Genomic DNA, 24,701 nt, shown 5'->3' with positions numbered 1-24,701 from the left:
AGGGGGGAGGTGTGCATCCCTTTGTCATGCAGCTCCTATCACCAGGCTCCCAGGTATGCTGGGGGATATTCTGGGAGAGGTGTCTTACCATGGGCTGCTTCAGTAGCTCCACAGTTCCTCTCTGTACCTTTGGCTCTGCTGTGCCAAATACGGCATTGCCTCCAAATGGCATCCACCCAACCTGGCAGCCCTGCCCAGAGCTGGCCCTGATCCTCAGAAGTGCCCATGTGCCCCAATCAGAATGTGTACAGCTGCTCTGTGTCCTCTCCTTTTAACTGTGGTAACCTCCAGCCTTTTCTTAAAAGCAGGCTTCTGTCTGAAAGGAATACTAGAAAATTTGGCTTCTCCTCTGTACTCTCAAGCTCTCAGCACAGCACTGTCATGTGTGTTTGGCTAGAAAAACATATGTAAGTAACCCTACTTAAAGTTAAGGGTACACATAAGTCCTTTGTTGACTTAGAGTGGACAGCATAAAAACAGCTGAAAACACTGACCCAGGTCACGAGAATGAGGCAGAAAAACAGCTATTGAAGCCTCCTGTTTCAAATCCCACCCTGGGACACCACTTTCAAACCCCTGGAGATTTTCCAGAATGTGTTCTGAAATGCTTTTTTTATGCAGAAACCAGTGATCACACTTTAATGCCTGCTTTGAATCGCCTCCCCTCTCACTTCTAAGTAATTCTAGCAGTTGGTGAAACATTCTATTGCCTGCAAAAATGAGCAGTTGTGAGAGAAAATGTAAAGGACAGCTTCATTTAATACTGTAGGCTGTTTTCCAAATTAACTATGTATCTCCGCAGTCAAGAAAGTCCTTGGTATTCATTAATACCCTCTTATAAAGCAGTAAGGCATCAGTGATAGTTATATCTTAATTCAATTTTAAGAAGGAGTATTTTAGACTATTATAAGCCAAGCAAATTTCTTTCTGTTGCATCTCTACATGCATTGTCTATGGAAATTATTGCATAGAATGGTGAACTTTGTCTCTCAGCATTGTTACCTCCAAATTTAAAAAAATAGCATAAAAGTGTGCAGAGTTAAGGTTTCCCTGTATAACTTCAGGCTCACAGTGCTAATACTCATTTGTCTACCTTAACGACAATGTTGGGTTGTATCCTAATTGGCTTTATTAAGGGAGGAGGGAGGAGAGGGGAAGATGAATTTGGCTTTATATCATCATTCTCTTTCACTGGAATAATTGAATACCTGAGTGTAATGAAAATAGGTGTGCTTTTAGTTAAGAAGGTGGGATGGGTTTTCTGAACACGTTGTTTGCAGTATGAAATTACCTGGGTTGGGTTTTATTTGGTTGGTTGATTTGTTTGGGTTTGATGGGTTTGAGGCTTTTTATGGTTTGTTTGGGGGGGGGCTTATTTTGGTTTTTTTGGGGGGGCAGAGATTTGGGGTTGGGTTTTTTTGAGTAGAGGTTTTGGGGTTTTTTTTGTTTGTTTGTTTGTTTTTGTTTGTTGGTTTTTTTGTTTTGTTTTGTTGGTTTTTTTTTTTTTTGGGGGGGGTTTTTTTTTTGTTTGGTTGTTTTTTTGTTTTGTTTTTTTGAGGGGGGAGGGAGTGGGTGGCTAGCCGATGACGCACGTCAGGAGCCCCAAGTGAGCAGATGTGTATTTTGTCTCCTAAAGAGTTAAGGGCGGTGCTGGCCCCCGCCCCGCGCGGCGCTGCCCGGAGCATCCAGCAGGCGGCCGGCGCTCCCGGCGCTCCCGGCGCTCCCGGCGCTCCCGCCGCGCTGCCAGCAGCCGCGCACACCGTGGGAAGCAGCGCAAGGATTGACGTCCAGAACATCCTGCCTATAGGATCCGAGCCGCCAGCCGAGCCCCGCTTTCCCCCCTCGCTTTAAATCCGGCTGGCGATGGCAGGCACCGAATGCGGGAGAGACTGGCAGTGCAGCGTGGCAGCAACTCCCGAAAGTTCTTGCTTTCTGTAACTCCCTGCTTTCGGACTCGGAGCTGCCGGGCAGACCCGAAGCTGGGAGTTTAACGAGCCCCGTTTGCGAAAATGCCTGCCACTTGCTGGTCTTTGAATTTGATAATTGGCCTTCCAGAGCTGAGGAATACTTAACAGCAATAGAAGTCAAGGAGGAAAAGGCAAGTTTCACAATTCTAACAATGCTAAAACATGTTCTCCTTTCACCTTACGGAAACAGGACTGTGGAGCAAGCTGCAGGTGCTTTTTGGTTGGGTTATTGACAAGATGTGTCACAAAGTAATATGACTTTTAAACTCTTCTGACTGTTTAAAGCCAGCAAGGAGCAGCAAAATTAAAGGAAGAAATTAATTTAAGGAATTTGAGGACTTTCAAAGAAGAAAGCTGTTTTCCGAGAAGAGTAAAGCAGGACGATGGCATCTGGAGAGTGCCTTCTGCTAGACCTAGAAACTGATAACTTCGTTTTCTATAACATCTCTGTCAACCAGAGTGCAAACTTTTCAATCCTGGGGGAAGACTGGTTTTACCCAGCGTTCCTCTACGCCATCCCCACTATCTATGGGATCATCATTCTGATAGGCCTTATTGGCAATATCACTTTGATTAAGATATTCTGTACTGTGAAATCCATGAGAAATGTCCCTAATTTGTTCATTTCCAGTTTGGCTCTGGGAGACCTGCTGCTTTTAGTGACTTGTGTGCCTGTGGATGCCAGCAGGTACCTTGCTGACGAGTGGCTGTTTGGCAGAACTGGATGCAAACTTATCCCCTTCATACAGCTCACCTCTGTAGGGGTGTCAGTCTTTACTCTCACTGCTCTCTCAGCTGACAGGTAAGCTTGGCTGCTGTTGCCTTGAAAAGAAGCTTCCATAATTATGACTCCATAAAATGCACAATTATTAATTTGTATTTTCAGGTAAAATGTTTCTTTTTATTGTGATGAGGGAAGAACCACCTCAGGTGATTTCTGATGAATATTAGCATACAACTTGAGGAGGATGCAGACTGAACACAGGATACTTTTTCTTAACTAAATATTTGTGCAATTTAGCTAATAGTCTACATTAATTCAAAGAGAGACAAGAGCAGATCAAGCTAAAGACCGAGAGAGAAAATGCCATAAATGAAGCTCTGCTAAAAGATAGCATGTTCATATTTGCCAAAAAGATAATTGATCCATACTTGATGAAGTGTGAAGGCACTGGAGCAGCAATTTAAAGTGCAATGAGAATCAATTCTATCTAGTGGCTTGCTTCCTTAAAGTTAATAATATGTGAGGCAATATTTCATAAAATATTTTTCAAATATTCAAATTAGCTTTCCTGAAGCCAGGAATCGCACTTGCCATAGCCAGTGTATTTCCCTTGGTTAAGCAGTTTGCCTCTTATCCAATCAAAACTGATCTGTGTTTTTGGTTCAGAAACCTCATTTTCCAATAATGTTTAGTAAAATTAATGTGTAGTAAATATGCTGGTTTATTTTCTGAATACTTCCAAAAGAGATTAAGGAATACATTGTCACCATGCTGAAGTGACACAGAAGTACTAAGTGAAAAATCATTTCAGTTTTGTTGAGAACAAAAAAGATATGGGGATTGTATCCTTGCTTAGAAATAAGTGAAACTAGGTTTGCTAAGCTGCTTTAAAACATCAGACTACTTTTGTTCAGATTTCAATGTAGTTCACACACATATTTCAATATACTTTTTGCAGTCTCAACGAAAGCAGTAACTCCTCAGTGTTTCAGAGACAGAATGGTCAATATGTTTGTCCTCTCCTCTGTGTTGGGATATATAAAAATAGCACTGTCTGTCCCAGTAGCAGATAACAAAAAGGCCTATGTGTAGATAAAAGTCTTAAAGCAATATGCTTTAAAGTGCTGTAAAGGTACGAAAACTGCACTAGTGAAAGACCACATGCACTTTTGCTCCTGAGTTTGATATGCTGCTTTATGTGGTGTCTGGATCCCCTCTGACCACTCCAAAGAAAATGGGAAAACAATAAGTATCTCTCCAGGAAAATGCATCTTTCAAAAGCTGTAATGTAAGTTGTTTTAAGGGGTGTAAGGAAAAGAAAATGCATTGTAAAGAAGATTATGTTAGAGATATTTATTGCTATCTGATCACACGCTACATAAAGTAAACATTGTAAATGCTTTTACTGAGCAGCACATCAATAGCACTTTTTACCTGAAGTGATAGAACAGAACAGAAAACAGCAGCTGTGCCAAGCTTGGGGTTTTGTGCCTTCAAGTTCTGAACTTCAGCTTTATCAGGAACCTGTTAGCCATCATGCTGCACTGATGATCAAATGTTTCCATTTCCAAGGGATCATTTTACCCTCTTCTAATGCATCTGTGGTCCACTGCCGAAGGAGATAATAAAGAAACTTGTAACTTTGTTAGGTCTATGAATCTAATATGCTGTGCATTGAAACACAAGTGTCCCTTATCTGTTAAGTTTGCAGAAGTTTCTATTTTCATAAATTATCAGCAGTGCTGGGTTAAATTTGTTACAATTTAATACAGTCTATATTTTGTCAGCTCACAGCCCATTAGTCTAGTTCCTTAAAGCTGTCATCCTGAACTCCAGACCCAGTATTAATCATGTCAGAATCATTAGGGAAATAACCTTAAAACATAAAGGGAAATCTTCCAAAATGTGAGTTGAATGTGAACCAGCGTGGTGATGCTGGCTGGGGGCTGTGGAGGGTCTGGAAGCCCAACACCTGCAGGTGAGATGCTGTGCCTGACATGTGGGGTGGTTTCATAGACACCCACTTCTGATGACAGACATGGCACTGCATGAAGGGAAACAGAAAAAAGGGACGTGGTGGTGAGATGATTGATGTTCAGTGAAGTGAGTCCTACCTGAGATGCTCACATGAGCTGTGTGAATGTACCTGTTCTCACTAATCAAAGCCATGTAAAAGAAAAGCCTCCTAAGCCTCCTGCTCTGAATAGCATTGCATGGCACTGTCTCCAAGGAAAGGGAGACTTGTCAGTGTACTACAGACCTTTTGTCTACAATTCATCACCTGCAAAAAATTATCATAAAACCCTCTTGATTTCAGCATCCTTACATTGACAAAAGCAAATGGAAACAACCGCTGGCATTACTGAACATATAATGGAGATGCCTAGAGAGACATCACAGGGAACAGAAGTCTGATGTGTAAAGAAGAGCATTGGAGTGTGATACAAGAGGGTCATTTCCAGAGACATGACCATTGAAACACAAGGTGAAAGGCAGTGGGTAGGTGTGATGGGCAGATAGAGTATGTGAGACTGTGAGACACTTATGCTACATTACAACAATGGCACAAATCATCCTGGCTGTGTTGGATCACCTTCTGAAAACGAGGGGCCCAGTTTTAGTAGGTTTTTGCATTCACATCATCAGTGCATAAGTATATGTCTTCCTGAGGTATACTTTCATTATTTCCATTTCCACTTTGCCCTGTGTTGGGAATCTCTCGTCTGCCAGTGACTGCAAACACTTGGCTGAGTGCCAGCCTCCAGCACAGAGCACCTAAAGCTGCTCAGTGGTTTGACCCAGCAGAATGACGGGCTGTCCGGAGGATTGACTGTTCACTTGTACATTTCTCGAGGAGAAACAGAGGGACAAACTGCTGACCTCAGCTTTTCCTGCAGTGGGAGCCTCCCAGCCTGCAAGTGCTCTGTGCATGTATGGACACAGCTGAGCATGCTTGCACAGGTTTGAGCAGCAAGGAACAGCCAGAGGGTCCCTGGGTGCTTAGGATGGGTCTGTGTACAATCATGAGATTTCCTTCAGATTTCATTGTTATTTCAGAAAATATGTAAGAAAGGGCAAAAAAAGAGTTAACAATATTATAAATGTATTTCCTCTGGGACCACTCCACTGTCTGCACAGTGCTTGCATCTGTCTGGCTGCATTTGCAGGAGCAGTGGGAGCTGTCGGGAGACACCTGTTTTCCTGCAAGTGTGTCAAATTTTCAGAGCAGCCAGGAGAGGGTTAAGGCATGTGCTATGCTTCCAGCCACCTTCCATGAGGCCATAAGGCGCCACTGCTGAGTATACAAGAGCGAGGAAACAAGCAGCCCATGTGTGTGCATGATGTTTGTGTGTTTTAGAAACAATGTAAATGAGGTTGGTAGGGGAAGGACAACTGTCTGCCCTGCTGCTCTGCACTGTCAAACCAGTGGTTTCTTCAGCTACTGCTCAGTTTATCCCAGAAAAAACGGGAGTTTGGGTTCTGCCCTCCTCCTCCTTCCCCTCCTCCTCAGTGCAAGGATAAGCGGTACAGAGGCACCCGTGAGAGCAGTGACACCTGAGCTTCTAGCCCAGGCAGAAAAACCAAGGCTGTCTCAGCAAGGGACAGGAAATTAAGGAAAATCTTTGCACAGCAAGAGGAAAAGCAACTATTTAATTGCCCATGTCATGGGAGACGTCTTTATTTAATTGGCTTTCTCCCGTGACTGACAGGGTATGTACATTTGCATTTGAATTAAGCAGGCTGTCAAGCATTGATCATAGTTCCTCACTGTTAGGCTGGCATTGTAAAAGATCGAAATGCCCCGGTGCTCATGCAGTGAAACCTTCCTGAAGCAATACTGTTTTTACAAGCACACAGCAGAGTAATGTAAAATGTAATTGGAGTTTACAAGCAGCATCTTTGCTTTAAGCACCTTGGATTACGTGGATTCTAGTGCTGGAAAGCTGCAGCATGCCTCCCAGCCTGCAGTCCTGGGAGTGACAGCGTAGTGAGATATGTGGAGTGACATTACACGGGAGTTTAGGTGGCTTACGGTGGTAAAACCAGCTGCAGACAGCAGGGTTGCAGTCATGTGGGACACCTGAAATGAGGATGTTAGCTTTGGAAATGTTGATCTTAGTGCCATGGGTGCAGGGATGGATGCAGGAATGCTGCAGGGCGCCCAGCTCTGCTGGGTCCCTTGGAATGCACCATGAACACAAATTTTGATGTTCCTCTGAACTCATATGATGGTTTGTTTATCTAAGAAATAAAACTTCCAAACAACCTTCCTAAAAAAAGCAGCAATGCAAGGAAAGAAACAAATCCAGAATTTCTACAAACACTTTTAAACATGCAAAAGTCTTTGTTTAGTGGTCTCATCTCTTCTGTGATTTAGATGTCTCCAGACCCTACTATTAATACTACCTACAATACTACAGGAGGTATAATATCTATGTGCCAGTTCATTTATTTTACTTTACATTCACTGGTTTATATCTCCACTAGCAGACTAAGGGAAGCATGCCACCATAATAAAAAGCTATGAAAAGTCAACCCAGATTTCCCTGAGTTAATTTACATAATGACACTTTTTAAAAAAATACCATCAGTTGTAAAGTGCCAAGTCCATAAGTTAAGATACATTCTGGGCATTCTAGTCACAGGGAGGAAAACTGGAGGGACTTGGCCCAGCCCAAAGCCTTCCCTCACACTGAAGCACCAGGCAGCCCCATTTCCGCCCTCTCCACTGACACAGTGTCTGTGCTGCTGCCCTTCATGTGCTGATTGATGCAGGGTGATATACACCTATCTTCTTCAGCTGATGTACAAGAGTCTTAGATCCTGGTTGCTGGACATTGTGTCAGTATAATAATATAAACAGTCTTTACAGCCTTAGTTTTAGCTCTCATTTCCTCAGCCCCTGAATCCATTTGCACTAACTGATCAAACAGCACAAACTTTCTTAATATCTTGATTAACCAGAGCAGATGGCCAAAACACAATAGATGCACTTCTATAACCTGGAAGATTAGAGCTCCCATTTATAGTGGTGGGACTGGTACGGAAATCTGAGTTTAGAGTCAGTGCTAATGTGCTGGAGACTGTCAATATTTAAGCAATCAAGAGGAAGAAAAGTCAGATTACCTATTGTTTACATTTCAATAAAACCTAAAACCCCCAATCAGTTGTCATGGTCTCATAGTAGAAGGTGCTGTACACACTGTTATTAAGGAGAACAACCAGCTGCAGAGAATTTGCCGGCTGTGTGTCCCAGCAGTGGGCTGGGGTTTCACCATCACTCAAGCAAGAAGATGACCTTACAGCGGACTCATCAGTTCATGTCTTACTATTTGATGCTCAGATGTGGACAAAAGCCTGGCTGAGAAGAGTAGGAGGTAGCTGAGCTGAAAAAGTAGAAGCAGGCACAACCACCATGTGAAGCATCCAGTAACTGCTTTGCTCAGAGATGACCCTTGCAATAACCTGTCTTCCTTTATTTTGGAAAGAGACTTCACCACAGTCCTTATGGAGTCCCCTCACCTTGTTTTTCAGCAGTTTAACACCCAGGTGCTCACCTCACCCTGTATAATCTAGGACACCATGGGCCGTGATCTCCTGGCCATAGCAGGCTCTGCAAATCCCCCACATAGTGTCTGCTGCACAGCATCTCAGGCAGAACAAGGGCTTCCAAAATCCCTATGCCATGGGGCAGAAAACAGGGACAGTCCATGGGCTTCTCACAGTACTGAGGCACCTGAAGGTATCCCAGCAGCAAGCCAAGTGCTCTGCTGTAGAGAAAAGCAGAAAGCTGGAGATGCCTTGCAAAAACTCCCTTCCTATGCCAGGCTAGTGATCAGTTTAATTGGACTGCAGAAAACTGTGGAGCATCAAAGGGAGAAGCATTGTCAGAGCTCTGCCCATCCTGTCCTCACTTGCCCTCTATCCACAGTCAGTCTCTGCAGTTCTCTGGGAAGGGAGGACAGAAAACAGTACTGTGACATCCTGAGAGAAAAAATGTTTCTTCACACCTTCAGGCAACCCTGAAGCATGAGATTGAGACATGAATGTTCAAATGTCCTGGGAGAACCAGAGATGTGGATGCGGGACTAGGAGATGTCACACTAGCCATCAACTCATCAGTAGTTCTTGCCCACACCTGTGCACAGAGGCTACTGAGTATCTCACAGGATTTGGATTAAAACAAATCTTTCCAGTGACATGAGGCTGTTTTTTGAATATTCAGACTAAAGGTGCATATATCGCTCTGCCGCCTCTTGTGTCTGGCACTCTGTTACCCTCTCCTCTTAGAACTCAGATCATGTTTCAAATTGAAATTTGTCTGACCTCTTACCACTGCATAATAACCTAACACAGCAAACCTGAAATGCTGAGAGAGTTGGGGTTGTTCAGTCTGGAGGAGAAAAGGTCCTGGGGCTATTTTATTGCAGCCTTTTTTCGCCAGCCAGGGGACTATGTACAAATCATGAACGGGACGGGACTGCTGAGGAACGCATCTCAAGCTGTTTATTTTCTAGCATCAGTCACATTACATTGTTATGACAATGGGAAGATGCCATCAGCTCACATCCCAGGCAGCAGACAGAGAACTTAATGTTACAACTTTCTTTAAAAGCTTTTTGACCAGTTACACAAAGCAAAAGCATATTGACAGTAGTTCTATCCAACCACTATAAGCACACGTACCTTTGGTTAAAACAATGCTTGCTTATTTTGAATACAATACCTGCTTGTAAGCCTTAAGATATAATGCACAGAGCTCCATTATTAAGCATAGAACTTCTTAATATCTTGCTAGATATACTTTTCTGTAACTTAGGGAATTACTTTAGTTAAGCATTAACACACTGACCATTATTCTATTTGTCTTTCTACTTGTATAATTTTTCTGCTGACGAATCTTATGTCTATTGCTTAGCTCTAATCACAGTTCTGCTGTCTTTGAGGTCTGCCTTTTGCAACTTGCCCAAGACCCTGATTTTAAGGATTCCCACACCTTTCAATACTTAAAGGGATTTATAAGAAAGACGAAGAGGAACTTTTTACCAAGGCCTGTAATGAACAAGGGGCGATGGTTTTAAACTGAAAGACAGTGGGTTTAAGTTAGACATAAGGAGGAAATATTTTATTGTAAGGATTGTAAGGCACTGGAGGGAGTTTGCCCAGAGAAGTGGTGGATACCCCACCTCTCGAAGTGTTCAAGGCCAGCTTGGATGGCTCCTTGAGCAGCCTGACTTAATTGAAGATGTCCTTGCTTATTGTGGTGGTGGGGGAGTGGGGTTGGTCTTGTTTATCCTTTAAAGGTCCCCTCCTAACCAAGCTATTCTATGGCTCTATGATTAGAGCAGTCAAGGACAGCAATCAATTATTCAGCCCCTACATGCTGCTGAAGGTTCATATAGTAGTGATGATCCCTTATGACACCTATGTTTACTGAAACCATGGAAAGGACTTAAGGATCATATAACTGGCTCAGCTTTATATTGAATTACCCTTAAAGCCATGACACCATGAGAATCCCACAGGATATCTCATTTTGTCACATGCAGAAGTGTCGCTCTAATGTCTTCTTTTGTCTCTTCTTTCCTTAAGAGCACTAATTTTTTGCGTCTCCAGCTCACTTGGCTACTGTATCTACTATTTTACACATAACTGAGTTAAAATGGTTTACTTTAGACTATGGCCATTTATCCCAATGACTCTACAACATTCTCAGTCTGATTAGCCACTGTGTCATCTGCAAACTTTTCCAGCAAAGGTTTTATAGCCTGCTCAAGGCAAGTGATATGCACAACAAATAACACTGCAGCTAGAGAAAGTTCCCAGGACTCAGGCTACAAATGGTTCCACACACTGCTTTTTACCACCATGCTTGATGCACTGCTAAGGAAGCATGGGGCTCAGGGTCCCCACCTGGAATCCCCCCTTCTGAGACCAGGAGTCCTAATTTTAACCCTTTCCTGTGGGAGTGGGAAAGGGATTGCATGCACAGGAGAGAGAGGACCACATGTACCCCGGTTCACACATGTGCATAGCTACATGCAGGGTCACCTGTGCCAACATGCCCATGAAAGCTGCAGCTCCTCTGCACACCAGCATGGCCCACACCCTCTTCACAATCCCTATTATGTTGTGACAAGATAAAACAATGCTGACATCTGCTGTGTGTTAAACAAGGCAGACATATTAATTATCACCTATTAGCAGGATTAACCTATCTCTTACTCCCTCTGCAAGTGGACATGGGCAGCACAATTAGTTGCACTTTTCTTGGTCACACCATCCAGCTTTTCTGAGCATCACATCTTTGAAGCCAGTTCTCCACTTCTGAGGAAATTTACCACTTTTTCAAGATTTGTAAAAAAATTAGCACCAGTTGTTCCTCAGCTGGTTCCTTTAGTACTCCTAGGTGTAAATTATTCAGGCCTGCTGGTGTGAAATTAGTTTGTGTTAGCAGATGTTGGCTCACAGCTTCTTTAATACAGCTCACAAGTTTTCTGCTACATCTGTAGTACTGCACACATAGTATAGAACCACACAGATCTCCTGCTCATTTGGTCCTGAAGATGACTATCAGGTTATTGTTTGCACTTTGTCTCATCATTGTTCATATCTTCACTATTTATGTGCATGCCTGACTTACTGATTTTTTTTATTCTTGATGTATTTAAAAATGCACCTTTGTCTGTTGCAGAGTGACCTTTGATAATTTGTTGGCTCTTTCAGCTTCCCTTATCAGTCACCAACATTTTAAAACTCCAATACTTGCTGTCATTTACTTTTGCTTTTTTTCCCATCTGTTGCATATTGATTTTTGTAATTACTTATTTGACGTTTTAGCATGACTGCTCCTTTTCTGTTATCCAGGGCAGCTTTTTGCCGTGCTTTTTTCACGGCAAGGAGGGAGACACCAGGGAGCAGGCCGGAAGTCAGCAACTAATGTATAGTTGGTGATATCTCTTTAGACTGTGTTCTCAGTCAGTTAATTTAAAGCTGCTTTTAACTTTAGGAAATCTGCTTCTCTAAAGTTAAGAGAATCATAGAATCATAGAATGGTTTGGGTTGGAAGAGACCTTAGTGGTCATCTACTTCTAACCCCCCAGCAGTGGGCAGGAACACCTTCCAGTAGATCAGGTTGCCCAAAGCCTCATCCAACCTGGCCTTGGTTCTAAATATATATAGATTTTTATTCTATTTCCACAAAATTAATATAAGCACACCACAGCTGCTATAGCTTACGGAAGTGCTAATTTTTAGGTCAATGATAAGCTCTGCTTTCTCTGTCAAAACAAGGTACAATATTGATTTATTGTACAGGCAGGACTTTTTCTGTTGAGCAACTGCCATTTTTAGAAACTCTAATGAATTTCTACAACTGGCTCTGTGGGATATCCAGCAGTTATGCCACCTGCTTAGGTTACTCAGTGATTCTGTCTTTATGCACCAAAGGTGGCGCTTCCAGCAGAAATAAGGCAGATTCTCTAGTGAAATGAGGAGTCCATGTCTGAGGCTGCAGCTTTAGTTGCCCTGGTCACAGTTCAATCCTCAGGCATGCAGATCTCCCACTCCCAGGCTGCTGACATCCCTGGAGACTTGGGCTGAGGCAGTAAAGCTTTGGATGGAAGCACCCCTGGGGCTTGCTCCTTCTCACGCCTGGTGGCCCCGTGGCAGCACCAGTTCTCCCAGCTGCCTCCAGACGCTCAGCACATTGCAACCCCCACACCAGCATGTGCTCTGGTGCCACATGGCTCGAGCAGGCACTTCCCTCTGGCTGTACCCAGGCACTGAGCCCACAGAAATGTGTGCAGTGCTTGGCTGGTGCTGGGATCTGGGTGGGAGCTTGCTGGTTTTGAAATTAAAGGATGTTTCCAAACCGCGTCCAGGGGGGCATCAGGCCCAGCATTGCCAGCCAGGCAAGGGAGGGGAGATTGTCCCTCTGTGCCCTGCACTGGGGTGGCCTCACCTCAGGTGCTGGTGGCAGTTCTGGGCACCACAATGTAAGAAAGATATTAAACTATTACAGAGTATCCAAAGGAGGGCAACAAAGATGGTGAAGGGTCATAAGGGGAAGCTGTAGGAGGAGTGGCTGAGGTCACTTGGTCTGTTCAGCCTGGAGGAGACTGAGGGGAGACCTCATTGCAGTTACAACTTCCTCATGAGGGCAAGAGAAGGGGCAGATCCTGATCTCCTCTCTGTGGTGACCAGTGGCAGGACCCAAGGGAATGGCCTGAAGTTGTGTCAGGAGAGGTTTAGGTTGGATATCAGGAAAAGGTTTTTTGCCCAGAGGGTGGTTGGGCACTGGAACAGGTTCCCCAGGGAAGTGGTTACAGCACTGAGTCTGACAGAGTTCAAGAAGCATGTGGACATGACTCTCAGGCGCAAGGTCTGATTCTTAGGGTGTCCTGTGCAGGGCCAGGAGTTGGATTCAATGATCCTTGTGAGTCCCTTCCAACTCAGCATATTCTGTGGTTCTGTAAATGGATGGGTCCCAGCCCTGCGTCAGACAGCAGGTCTCACATCTGTTTGCAAGGAACCATAAAGCTGGCCCCATTGAAATCTTTAACCTGGCATGAAGCTGAAGATCACCTTCTGGGAATAACTACCCAAGGTGCAAAGGGGATTCTTCTGATGTCCATGGAACTCACACTGTTTCCTGCAGTAACCTTTTAATCCATTGTTTTCCATATCTATAGTTAATTTCTGAAATATTTTAGGTTGTTGATGGTTATGATTAGGAATAACACATTCACTATCAAATGATTTGTGTTTAAGCTCTCCTTCACCAGTATGTAGTACAGTTCAGTGGTCTCTAAAACATGTCTCAATTCTGAATTTAGGCATTCCTAGACTGAGGTTCTTATTTGTCCATATTCCAGGATAATGTAGCAGTATGCAGGTATAGAGATTGAATTTTGAACATATGCTTTAAAAATAAGAGCTGTGCCACTTTCATCAATGCCTCATTTTTCTTTCCATTTAAATGTTAAATTAATAAAAAGAGAAAGTAGGCAGTACCTGCCAATGTATTTAAGATTTGCCCATTAGAGATGTCTTTGTGCCCATATGCAATTTACTAAAGATTTTAATAACAGATGTTCACTCAAGAATCATGCATAATAATGATAATCGTAACTAAGTATGCAGAAAGCAGATAGACCCAGAATAGGTTGTCGGAGTGTGTTGATGGGTTAGACAGTCTAGCAATTTTGTGGATTTACTGAATTGTCTTCAGAGCTATAAATATTCATAACATCCATGGTGGAAACAATAAAGAAAGTTTGTGGCATTGCATTTGTCATAAATTTCTTGGTATATTTAATATGACTTTTCTTGCTTTCCAGGTGGAGCTTCTCACTCAACAGGGCTTCATCTTCTTCATTTATGTAGTTTTTCCATGGCATCGATTTTTCTTTGTTGCCTGAGGCTTTTTTGCATGGTAATTGAGCCAGTCCTTCATATTATGTGGTCAAAACATTAATGTGATGCTCATAGAACTTAATTGCAAAATCTTAATGAAGGGATTTTTGTTTGGTCTGTTCTCAGGCCAGGACCAGACCAATGTGCCATTAACCTCACAAATGGGAACAGATGATTAGAGATCAGAGGGACTGCAAATTGCACTTTTCTCACTATATCAGTTACAAGTGGGAACAGAAGAAGTATGGGGGACATGCTGACTGAGAGGCAGTTCTTCCATCCTTAGCACAGGAAATCATGGCAATTTCAGGAGCTCATTTTCTAGAACTGGGAGGAACTCAGTGTTTTCACTTCTCAGCAATTTACGTGACTGTTTCTGTAAGACATCAGTCTGTTCCAGCCAATCCCTGCTTTTTTTATTTAAGTCTGAGTCTCAAATTAATTCAACTTCTCAAAATAGAGCACAGTCCAAACAGATCCAAAACTTTGTAAGTGAATTTCTCACTTCAGACAGAAAGAAAGTGGCAATATGTACATCTTTCCACCAGCCTGATGCAGTCTAAACAGTGGGATTAGTAATTAAGCAAGGGTGGGCAAGGCTTCTGAAATCTTGTTTGAACAGGTTTTAATACACTTGGGTTTTAAACCATAAAACAAATTCAGGAGTGGGGCACAGGATATTTTTAATAAATGGTATAGGGTATAGTAACAGATTATAATACTTGGAGGAAACTTTCCTTGACATTTAAGTACTCCTGCAAATTCATTTTGGAGAGGGACTGTCCCTTTTCTCTGGAGGAAAGATGGGCAGACCTTTTTCTCCTCTTATATTTCTTCAAGGGTGATGTTAAGCTGTAGAAAGATGGACGTGATTCGAAGGACTGAGATAGAAAAGGACAGTACTCTGTGGCAGAGTCTTTTTCAGGCATTTTCTCTCCTTACACACCTGGGTCATCTACATTAGTTTTCCTTGCTGTCATAAGGGAAGGGAGAAAGGCATTAATACAAAGCAGTCATGGAAGAGAAGAGCAAGCTGAGGCTGCCTATAGCACCAGCTTCACCACACAGTACAAAGTTACTTCCCTAAAAAAAAACCAAAAACAAACAAACAAACAAACAAACAAACAAAAAACCAAACCAAAACAAAACAAAACAAAAAAAAAAACCCAGAGACTTAGCCATATGGAGCTAAATTAATTTAAAATCCCAGGGAAACATCTGATTTTTCTCCCCATGCTTTAGTTGTATTAATTTAATTTTTGTGGCTGTTGTAGCAGGCATAAGTAAGTGGATGAAGGTGACAGGAGAAAGCCATGAAGGAAGCACTGAGGCTGCAGTCTTTGTGGATAAAAACCACTTTCTTCCCCAGAGAGCAAAATTGCAGCCCTTCTATGCTTAGAAACATATAGGCAGCATGGCTTTGAAGGCAAAGCCTGTTTATGCTTCAGGTGACGTGTATTTTCTTGGCACAGCTGAGGAGCACAAAGATGGATAAAATATCTTTGTACCAACAGAGAAACTACACCTAGGAAACACTGACATCCATTTGGGGGCATATTTTGGTTGGTATCTGTGGACAATTTATCTGTAAGTGTCTTTTTCATGCTGCAGCTACGTCTGTGTTTATATTTGAAGCTGCAGCTTTGGGGCTAAGTGCATGGTATTAACCAATGTTTGCATACTCCAAGCTTTAGAGCACATTAGGTGATGCTATCATTAGTTACATTATTATTAACACAGGGACAGTGACAGAGTTTTCCTGTTTCTCTGACATAGTAACCTCAGTGGGAAAAGTATTTACCACAGAAAGACCTTGGGTGTGCCACATTTTAGTGGTTTATGGTCATTTCAGTAGTTTCAGTTGTGAGAAACAATTACTTAATGAGCAGGATAGAGATCCTAAGGGATGTGTAAAGGATGTTTTCAAGGATTCAGTGGAGATGCACATGCTCTGTGAATTCCTACCAATCCACAATGAATTTTTGGGATTAGGTTAAAAAGTGATCAGGTGTTCTGGGTTGAAGCAACACAATCACCAGCTTTCTGTTGGAGGCTTGGATACTGCCCTGGAGAACAGGGACAGCACCAGAGTCACTGTGGCTGGTGTGGGGAGGATTTCCTTAGCAGAGGAATCCTCACAATGCCTCATGAATTGCAATTACATTAAGCACTCTTAGGATAGCCCCATGAGTAATTTCTTTTGAGGGCTTCTTTGAGTGAGACTTCAAGACAAGGAGCTGACTAACATCCATCCTGGTTGGGAGGTCATTGGCAGCTGCAGTGTACCTGGCAGGTTGCTGCTTCACCAGTGGGAACAGAGAAATTCGAAGACTGAGCAGTAGTAAAGGTCAGCATCTCTTTCATATTTCCAATCAGGTCAGCAACCTAGTCATATTCATCTGGCATGAGTGGCATGAGTTCTTGACTGTGTGTTTTTTCATTCAAATGAATCTTCACAAGGCATATTTTGAAGTTTTGGGCTTTGTTGCATGCATGAATTGTACTTCTGGTTTTTAAACTTTTTCAAAAATTTCTTTAAAAGCCGATAGGGAAAGGAGTTTGGCTGAAAAGAATATATATATTTCAAACAATAATTCAATAATTAGAGACTGTGCGAGCAGCAGAGGTGATCAGTCCAGGGCCATGCCTAGATCTGATGCAGACAGTTGAGCATGCAATGGGACACATATTCTCAGAGGCCATGTTATGACCAGAGCTAAAACTTATGCATGAAAGCTCAGTTCTATGAGATCCATGGCTCCTCTAAGGTGTATAGGTATATTCATCAATGTCTCCTTCAAAGTGGATTGAAATATTCACATGCTGGATGTTAAATAAGGAAAAGTGGCATGCCTCAGGCAAACTCATTGAAAAACAAATTGCAGAGGACAAAGCTGTGGAAACTTGAAATATTATTTGACATACAAACTGGAAATGCACATACTGAAAAACAGAATGAGCTGCTACTCAAGTTCAGTCTACCTGGATGAAGTTAGGAAGAAATGTCAAATAAATTATAAACCCCAGGTTTGACCCTGCCAAGAAGGTGGAATGGAGAAGAAAGGAGTGAAGGCATTTCTGAGCCCCACACAGAAGCCAAGCAGGAGGTGCAGCTTTTTCACACCCTGAACACCAGCAACAGGAAAATCTAGTGGTGTCCCAGCCCAAGCACCAGCCTGGGGGGCCAGTTCCTCATGTGTAGCATCCCCTATGCCCTCACCAGGAGCAGCCCCTGCAGCTGCTGTCCAGAGCCTGAGCTGGCATGGGAGAGTAGAGTGCTGAAACACAAACTGGACTGACCCACTGACACATCAGCAAGGCAGCTGGAAATGGGGATTCCTACCAGATCACTACTGATAGTCACACATCAATACTTGGAGACTAACAGGGATTACTAGAGATGTCTGCTTAAATTAACCCACCATCAAGGAAGTCATGCAGCTAGTCAGCAAAATAATTTTATTTGATTGTCAGGCTATTAAGAAAGTACCTACCTGTGGCTCTGCACCTGAGAACTTATATTTTCAAAATCTGTTTTCTAGCTTTGTGTCCTCTGGTTTAGCTTTCTGTTCTTTCACTCCCATCCTTTGGGTCTACACTGAGCCCCTTGCAAGCAAAACCTCCCATATCTTCTCTTGCATCTGCTGTAGAAGGCTTTAAAGATATACTAAATGCCTAGTAGTCAGTGCCAGCATCCTAGACATTTGCAATTATGTTCTGTCTGAATTAAATTGTTTGTATATGCCATCTCTGATTAAAATGTACCAATAACTTGAAATGGAGTAATTTTCTGGCTTCTCCAACTTTGTTAATGTTAATAAAAATGAAACAGTTTCTCTATATTCTTTAACTTATTGATGTTCCTGGAACGTAATACTAGAAAGTTTTCTCTCAGCTGTCTATATTTTGTAAGACAGTCCCTGAAATAATCGTGCTAACATGTCATGTTGATAAGCACACAGTAAACATCTGCAGAAAGACCTTTGAATCAACTAAAATTGCTAATATCTTGATATATTATTAATTTCCTTTTGCATTTCTCTTCTTTAAGATTTACTGAAAACTTTCAGTGAGCTAGTATTTCTGTCAATAATCTATATCTGGTCAATGAGACTATAAATGGAGCTATTTCAACACAACTCCTTTAGTAATCTGTCTAGCACTTCTGTTTTATGACTGCAATAGCCAGAGCATCATATTTGTTTAAGAGCTGTGATGTTCTTCGCCTGAGTTTATGATCTGGTGCTGGAAAATTGTGCTTTGTGGTATGACACCACTTAATCCACAGTTTTCAGAGTGAAAGTTAAAGAGGTGCTAAGCAAGCCTTAAAAATACTGTGTCTGGCCACTGCAGCTGGAAAAAAAGGGGAGCTGCAGAGCTTGGAGAATAAGTGTTTAAACAGCAAACTACTGAGCACAATATTTGTAGTACATGAAAGGAAAAGTCCTCCACACAAGGTACCTGTATGAAGAAATACCTGCAAATGACAAAATGTCTAGATACAGTCATCATAAAAATAAGTATGTAACTATGTATGTAGTTATGTATACATGAATGTACATGAATATAAATACGTGTATGCATTTAAATCCATGTGAGATATGTAGACACATATATACCTACATGGAGGGAAAGCTGGGTGTGCTCAGCAGGATATTGCATATAATCAGAAGTTGAATGCATGCCTACCCTACAAATAAAGCAATTACCCAATTAAAACAGTTCAGGACTGATGGACTCCTCTTTCAAATGCTGAGCTTTAGGATAATGCAGGCTACAGCAGGTGGGGACTCATGGAGTGTCCCTAGAGCCTGGTTTGTGCTGCTGCATGGAGGGGCCCTGCTGTGCCACCCGCACTCGGGCAGGGTGTTGTTCTCACTGCCTGCTCCCACCCCAGAGCCCACTTAGCTGCCCGAAGCTTAGAAATGGACTCGAGGAGCTGATGGGATGTACCCTGCTATGCCAAAGAGAGCTGGGACTGTCCAGGACCCAGGCACACACTGGTCCGCAGGGAGAAGTGACCAAGGGGGAGCAAAGTGCACCATGGGCAGAGTGAGGCAGATCCTGGAAGAAATACCCAAGTTTGTAACTGTTATAAAAATGACCCTCCATGCTAATTTGTGAAACCTGTAGATACCCTTTCCTAATTATCTTTTTTTTCTTCTACTACGTTCCTTAAATGCATATGTGAGTTGTGGCTTGCTTGGAGTGTCAAATCCTGCCAGAGCAGGGCTCCAGCATATATTAAGCTCTGATGTTTTCCATTCCTCTCATTACACACACCAATTTCAAATAAATTTAATTCTTTTATATTCTTGGATTCTAAAGTACAATTTTCTGAAAGGCTGAAATCATGAAAGACAATATTTCAAATCAAAAAATGTCTCTGTGTATCTAGAATAGTAAGCAATAATGGTGGTTTGTTTTTTTTTTTTTTTTTCTGCAAGAGACTCAGTTAGCACTTCTGGCTACTTTACCTCAATGCATTGAGTTAGGGAAAACTCTTGCCAGCTACACCACCAAACAACAATTAAACAGGCAGCATGCTCTTTATAGCTTGAGAAAAAATAAGGTTTGCAGGAGACTGCTATACTCACAGCTTGAAACATGTGTCAAAATCTCAGCCCAGTTTCCTTCACCACTGTTCTGGGGTGTAAGCTGCTGTACACTTTGGAAGAGAAGTCTATGATTGCACTTCCTGTCTTAATGCTGTTTGGACACATATTCATGTCATTAATATCAATAAACATGTTAATGGCAGGGAACCCTGTGCTTTGTCGGGTCAATTACAAATTAAATGAACTCATAATCAATACACATGAAAATGAATGAACTGATGACAGGTGGCTCTGGTTTAAACTGAGAAATCTATTGAAAATATTGAAATTAAAAAACACCAGAAAAAAAATCCAGTCTTGAGTAAAGAATTCTTTTGTGTTTTTATTTCTGAATAGAAGGGAAAAGCAGAAATACTATGCTTGAATGTTGAGGTCAATAAACTATAACCTTTTTTTGTTTGTTTTTTTAGGTATAAAGCTATAGTAAGGCCAATGGAGATCCAAGCTTCACATGCACTGATGAAGATTTGTGTGAGAGCTGCTATAATCTGGATTGTATCCATGTTGCTTGCCATCCCTGAAGCAGTATTTTCAGATCTGCACCCTTTCCATGAAAAAGGGACTAATAAAACCTTTATCAGCTGTGCTCCTTACCCTCATTCAGATGGGCTGCATCCCAAAATCCATTCAATGGCATCATTTCTCATATTTTATATTATTCCCCTATCTGTAATTTCAGTGTATTATTATTTTATTGCTAAGAATTTGATCCGGAGTGCTTACAACATCCCCGTGGAAGGAAATGTGCATGTGAGGAAACAGGTAGAGATTTTACTTTCTTCAAAAATCCACATTCTCTATGAATCTGGGAGGAAAGAGGGAATACTAGGAAATTTACACTGTGACAGACCATGTCTGTGGTACTGATTTTAATAGATTAGGTGGGGTAAAATAATTAAAGTGGATGAAGGAAGCCATAATACACGGCTAAACAGTTAGAGCATCTCCTCCTGCTGGTTAGTTCAGAGACTTTGGCAGAGTGGTTACCATGGCAAGCATAGCAGGAGACCATTGCCAAAGCCTGGGAAGGAATTGACTAGGATGCAGGCAAAGGGGCAGACCAGATACAGTGTTTGCAGATTGAAGCACAGGGGTGATATGGGAGAAAATCAAAACTTGACAAAGTTGCTTTCTCAGAGAGAGGACCTTGGATGAATCCTTGTCTGTTTCTAAACAGCCTATTTACCTTGATGTATTTATCTTATTTACCTTATCGCTTCTTTTTAACTGAGGTGTGTTTCAACCTCAGCTAAACTGACATGAGCCATTCATAGCTGAGCAATTGTCCACTCAATTGCACCCAGCTGACACCTACACCTTAGACTGACCCAACAATATCATCTTACACAGCCTTCAGGTGCTATGCTGAAGCAGTAAGGCTGGAAGGGCTTGGGTTTTGTCCATCAAATGATGTGCAATCCCTGAAATCCTTATCCCTTTTTCCTTCTGAATGGGTGTAAATCTTTTGCCCTGCAGGCCATTTCTCTGCTGATTCGATGGCTGTTTTGATTAGTGGCAATAAAGTGCAGCCCTTTCCCCTTTGGTTTTGGGGAGGGAGCTCTAAAGAAAGCAAAAGGCCAGGCTGGTCTAGCACCCTCCGTCCATCATTCCTGTCCTGCAGTGCATTCAAGTGCTATACGTCTCCATCTGAGATAACTGGTATCGATTTCTTTATTGCATTGCTTCCTTTCCTTATAGTGCAGATGTGGCCTCAATAGCCCTATATCAAATTAAGAATACATTTTAAAAGAATATATGGTTTAGCCAAGGAGAGCCCTTTCTCAAAGGATTTAATTTTCAGCCTGCTTGCTGGAGATGTTATCATCTGGTGCATGTCAGTCCTTCCTGAGCTCAATGGCTGATTTTTAGTCAGTGCCATTAAAGGGGCATGAAATAAAGTCCAAATGGGCTTGCTATGTCTCTCCTGCCTGATTCCTGCTTGCAGCTGTCCTGAGAATAGATTAGCCTGTGTAAGATGCTCAGTTTCTGATTTACCTGTGGAGCTTGGATGCAGAGTGAGGATGGGGCAGTGTCCTGGGAGCCTGGCCAGGCACTGTGGCAGGAGCAAGGGCAGCAGGGCTGAGGCTAGGAGCAGTTGCAGGCCATTCACATTCTATTTAAGTACAAGAAGTGGGATGTAGCTAATTCCCTAGGAGTATCTGGGGAGCATTAGTGGGATTACCACAGAGGAGAACATTAGGGAGCCCCAAAAGATCAGCAGTGTTACATTTTCCAATCCTGCAAACTCTGGCTGTGCAACCTCTCCCAGGGAGTGCTGCATTTTAGCAGGTTTTTCTGGGCAACTGTCTGTCCTCTCATTTTGGGCAGCGTCCTTCGTGGCTTTTGCATTCATAAGGAAGAGAGATGTGTTTTTCAGTGGCTTTGCTATCTTAATGTACAGCACTTGTACGCAAAAGACAAGGTATGGTTTACCTCAGCTCCCCTCAGCTGAGCAATACCTTTGGGTTGACTCCAAGCCTGTAGAAGTAAGTAAAACGAAAGCGTGGCTGGTCTGCATGAAGGTTATACTGCTTGCTAGCTGGCTTTGTGAAAGCACCTTTCCCTGACAAAGCTCAGATTATGCAAGAGGTGGTCATCCATCTATTCACCACCTGTAGCTCTCTCCTGATGGCTCCAGTGCTTTCAGCTGAAGGGTCCACCTCGCTGCCACCTTGGTGTTCCTCCAAGTACAGAATATCCTCTCTCTGTTTCTCCATCTCCTTCAGACTCTGAGTGCTGAACTTGGTCTTAAGGGCTGTGGAGCTGTTGACAGCACTTTTGTGTACATACACCACATGGCCCCATGGCAGAATGTCCTGCCTGTGAAAGATCCCAGACTCCTACACAATAATTAATTATAATAATAGGAATAATAATAAGGTAATTTATTAAAATTACATATGATTGTATACATTATGTGTGGAGAACTAATGCAGATTGCCCACACTTTTCTTGCCAGAGCTGGGATTTTGCAAAGTGACAAGCCACTGGAATTTTATCTCTAAACAGAAAGGAAAAGAAAGACTACTTCTTATGTAATAAATTCTCAGAATTATTTGTTTATAAGGGAAGGGGGTTGAGGAGAGACAAGGAGAATTCTTGACTCTGTTCACCTGCAGTCCAGATTTCCCTGCTCTGGATGTGCCACCTGCCATACGTTAGCTGGAAAGTTGCAGCACTGGCAAAAATAGTCAGCCCCTGGTCTGAGCTAGGAGCAGCAGCTCATCTGTGTTTCTCTTCCTTCGTGCAGATTGAGTCCCGTAAGCGCCTGGCCAGGACCGTGCTGGTCTTCGTGTGCCTCTTTGCCTTCTGCTGGCTGCCCACTCACATCATCTACTTATACCGGTCCTACCACTACTCCGAGGTGGACACCTCAGTGCTGCATTTCATTGCCAGCATCTGTGCTCGGATCCTGGCCTTCACTAACTCTTGTGTCAACCCCTTTGCTCTCTACTTGCTCAGCAAGAGCTTTCGGAAGCAGTTCAACAACCAGCTGCTGTGCTGCAGAGCTCGCCTCCTCATCCGCTCCCACAGCATGGCCAGGAGCACCACACGAATGACCTCCCTCAAGAGCACCAACCACTCCCTGGCCACCTTCAGCCTGATCAATGGCAACCACATCTGCCACGAAGGCTGTGTCTAAAGGGCACAGTCAGGGACATCAGTTGCTGAGCATGGTTGCTGGACTTTGCTCCATGGGCATGGTGAGCAGCGCACACATGCATGCACACACACATGCAAGGAGGTGTGGTGTGCTCAGAGAGCTCAGAGGAGCTTGAAGCATCCAACATTTCATCTTGGGCTGAGGCTGAAGCATCCAGCATTTCACCCTGGACTGAGGCACTGCCAGAGCATCAGATAATTGAGCACCAGCCCAGAGGATCTCCCTGGGAAGTGCTGCTGTGCTTTCAATGAGAGCAAAATGAGCACCTTAAGATCAAATCTTTTTTGGCTCTGCAGAATCTTCATCACTGCCTGCTCAATCCCAAACATATGCAGACTTGCAGCAGTGATAAAGACCATATCAGGTGCACACAATTTGTCAGAACTGTTGCATCCATCACTTCACGGTGTAATGTATTTTGACATAAAAATAAATCCATTTAAATAAGGTAAATACTTTTACAAAGGAGTTCAACGTAGGTCATTTACAGACTTTTCAAGTATTTATTAATGTCCTGAGTACAGTATTAATTCATAGTCTAAAAGATATCAAGGGTTTACTGGGGCATGTCTGTGGCCCCAGCTGAAATGAGCAGTATCTTGCACCACATCAATGTGAAAGCAGTAACATGAATAAATGTGAGTTGGAATATGTTTACAGCTTTCAACTGTGTGAGCTTTTGCCTTGTTGTGGAAGAGACAGCAGGGCAATTTCCAGGCATTAGTTTTGTTCTTCCTGTCTTCAAAGGTATGAGATAGTGAAAGTTCCATCACCTATGTGGTACCACAAAATTTGAGTCTGGTTTAACTAAGGGCAGGCAATAGCAGAAACTGATGTACAGCTATTTTCCATGTAGCAGTGCTTTGTAAAACACTAGTTTTTCAGCAAAAGCTATCAGCAATGCAAGGTGTGATCTCCAACCTATATTTTTTCCTACTGTCTTCACAGAAATCTGTGGGGACAGCGTGCCAAAACTGGCTGACAGATTGGAGAAACAGGTCTACTGTAAAGTTTGCCCCAGAACAATATCTGTGCCAGATACCATCTATTCTGGAACAGGAGCACAGTGTCCTGCAGATAACAAACTCCTGAAGCGCTTGGGCTATAAGACACACAGTGAAGCTGCACACCTGATAAATAAAACTGCCAAATGAGGCCATAAACCAATCACTGCAGCAGAATATTGGGTTTTTAATGGTCCTTATCCTCTTTGATGATGATCCTTTTCCTTACCACACCAAAAGATAAATTAAAGCTGGTAAAACTTTACCTGGGTTTGCTCTGTGTTTGTAGAAAATGTCATGTGTGCA

The 24,701-nt window shown here is 42.7% G+C and overlaps 1 protein-coding gene across 1 annotated transcript; it reads left to right on the top strand.

Moving 5' to 3' along the window:
* The first annotated feature begins 2,097 nt into the window (after positions 1 to 2,097).
* GRPR (gastrin releasing peptide receptor) lies at positions 2,098 to 24,028 on the top strand. Its single transcript, XM_053935462.1, has 3 exons — positions 2,098 to 2,769; positions 20,138 to 20,489; positions 22,978 to 24,028. The coding sequence occupies exons 1-3, from the start codon at positions 2,351 to 2,353 to the stop codon at positions 23,368 to 23,370; spliced, it is 1,164 nt and encodes a 387-aa protein (XP_053791437.1). The 5' UTR covers positions 2,098 to 2,350; the 3' UTR covers positions 23,371 to 24,028.
* Positions 24,029 to 24,701: the final 673 nt, after the last annotated feature.

Source organism: Vidua chalybeata, chromosome 2 (genome assembly GCF_026979565.1).
Source record: "Vidua chalybeata isolate OUT-0048 chromosome 2, bVidCha1 merged haplotype, whole genome shotgun sequence".
NCBI classification, from domain to species: Eukaryota; Metazoa; Chordata; class Aves; order Passeriformes; family Viduidae; genus Vidua; species Vidua chalybeata.
Note: the sequence above shows the minus strand (reverse complement) of the source record. Positions and strands in the feature narration are given on the sequence as shown.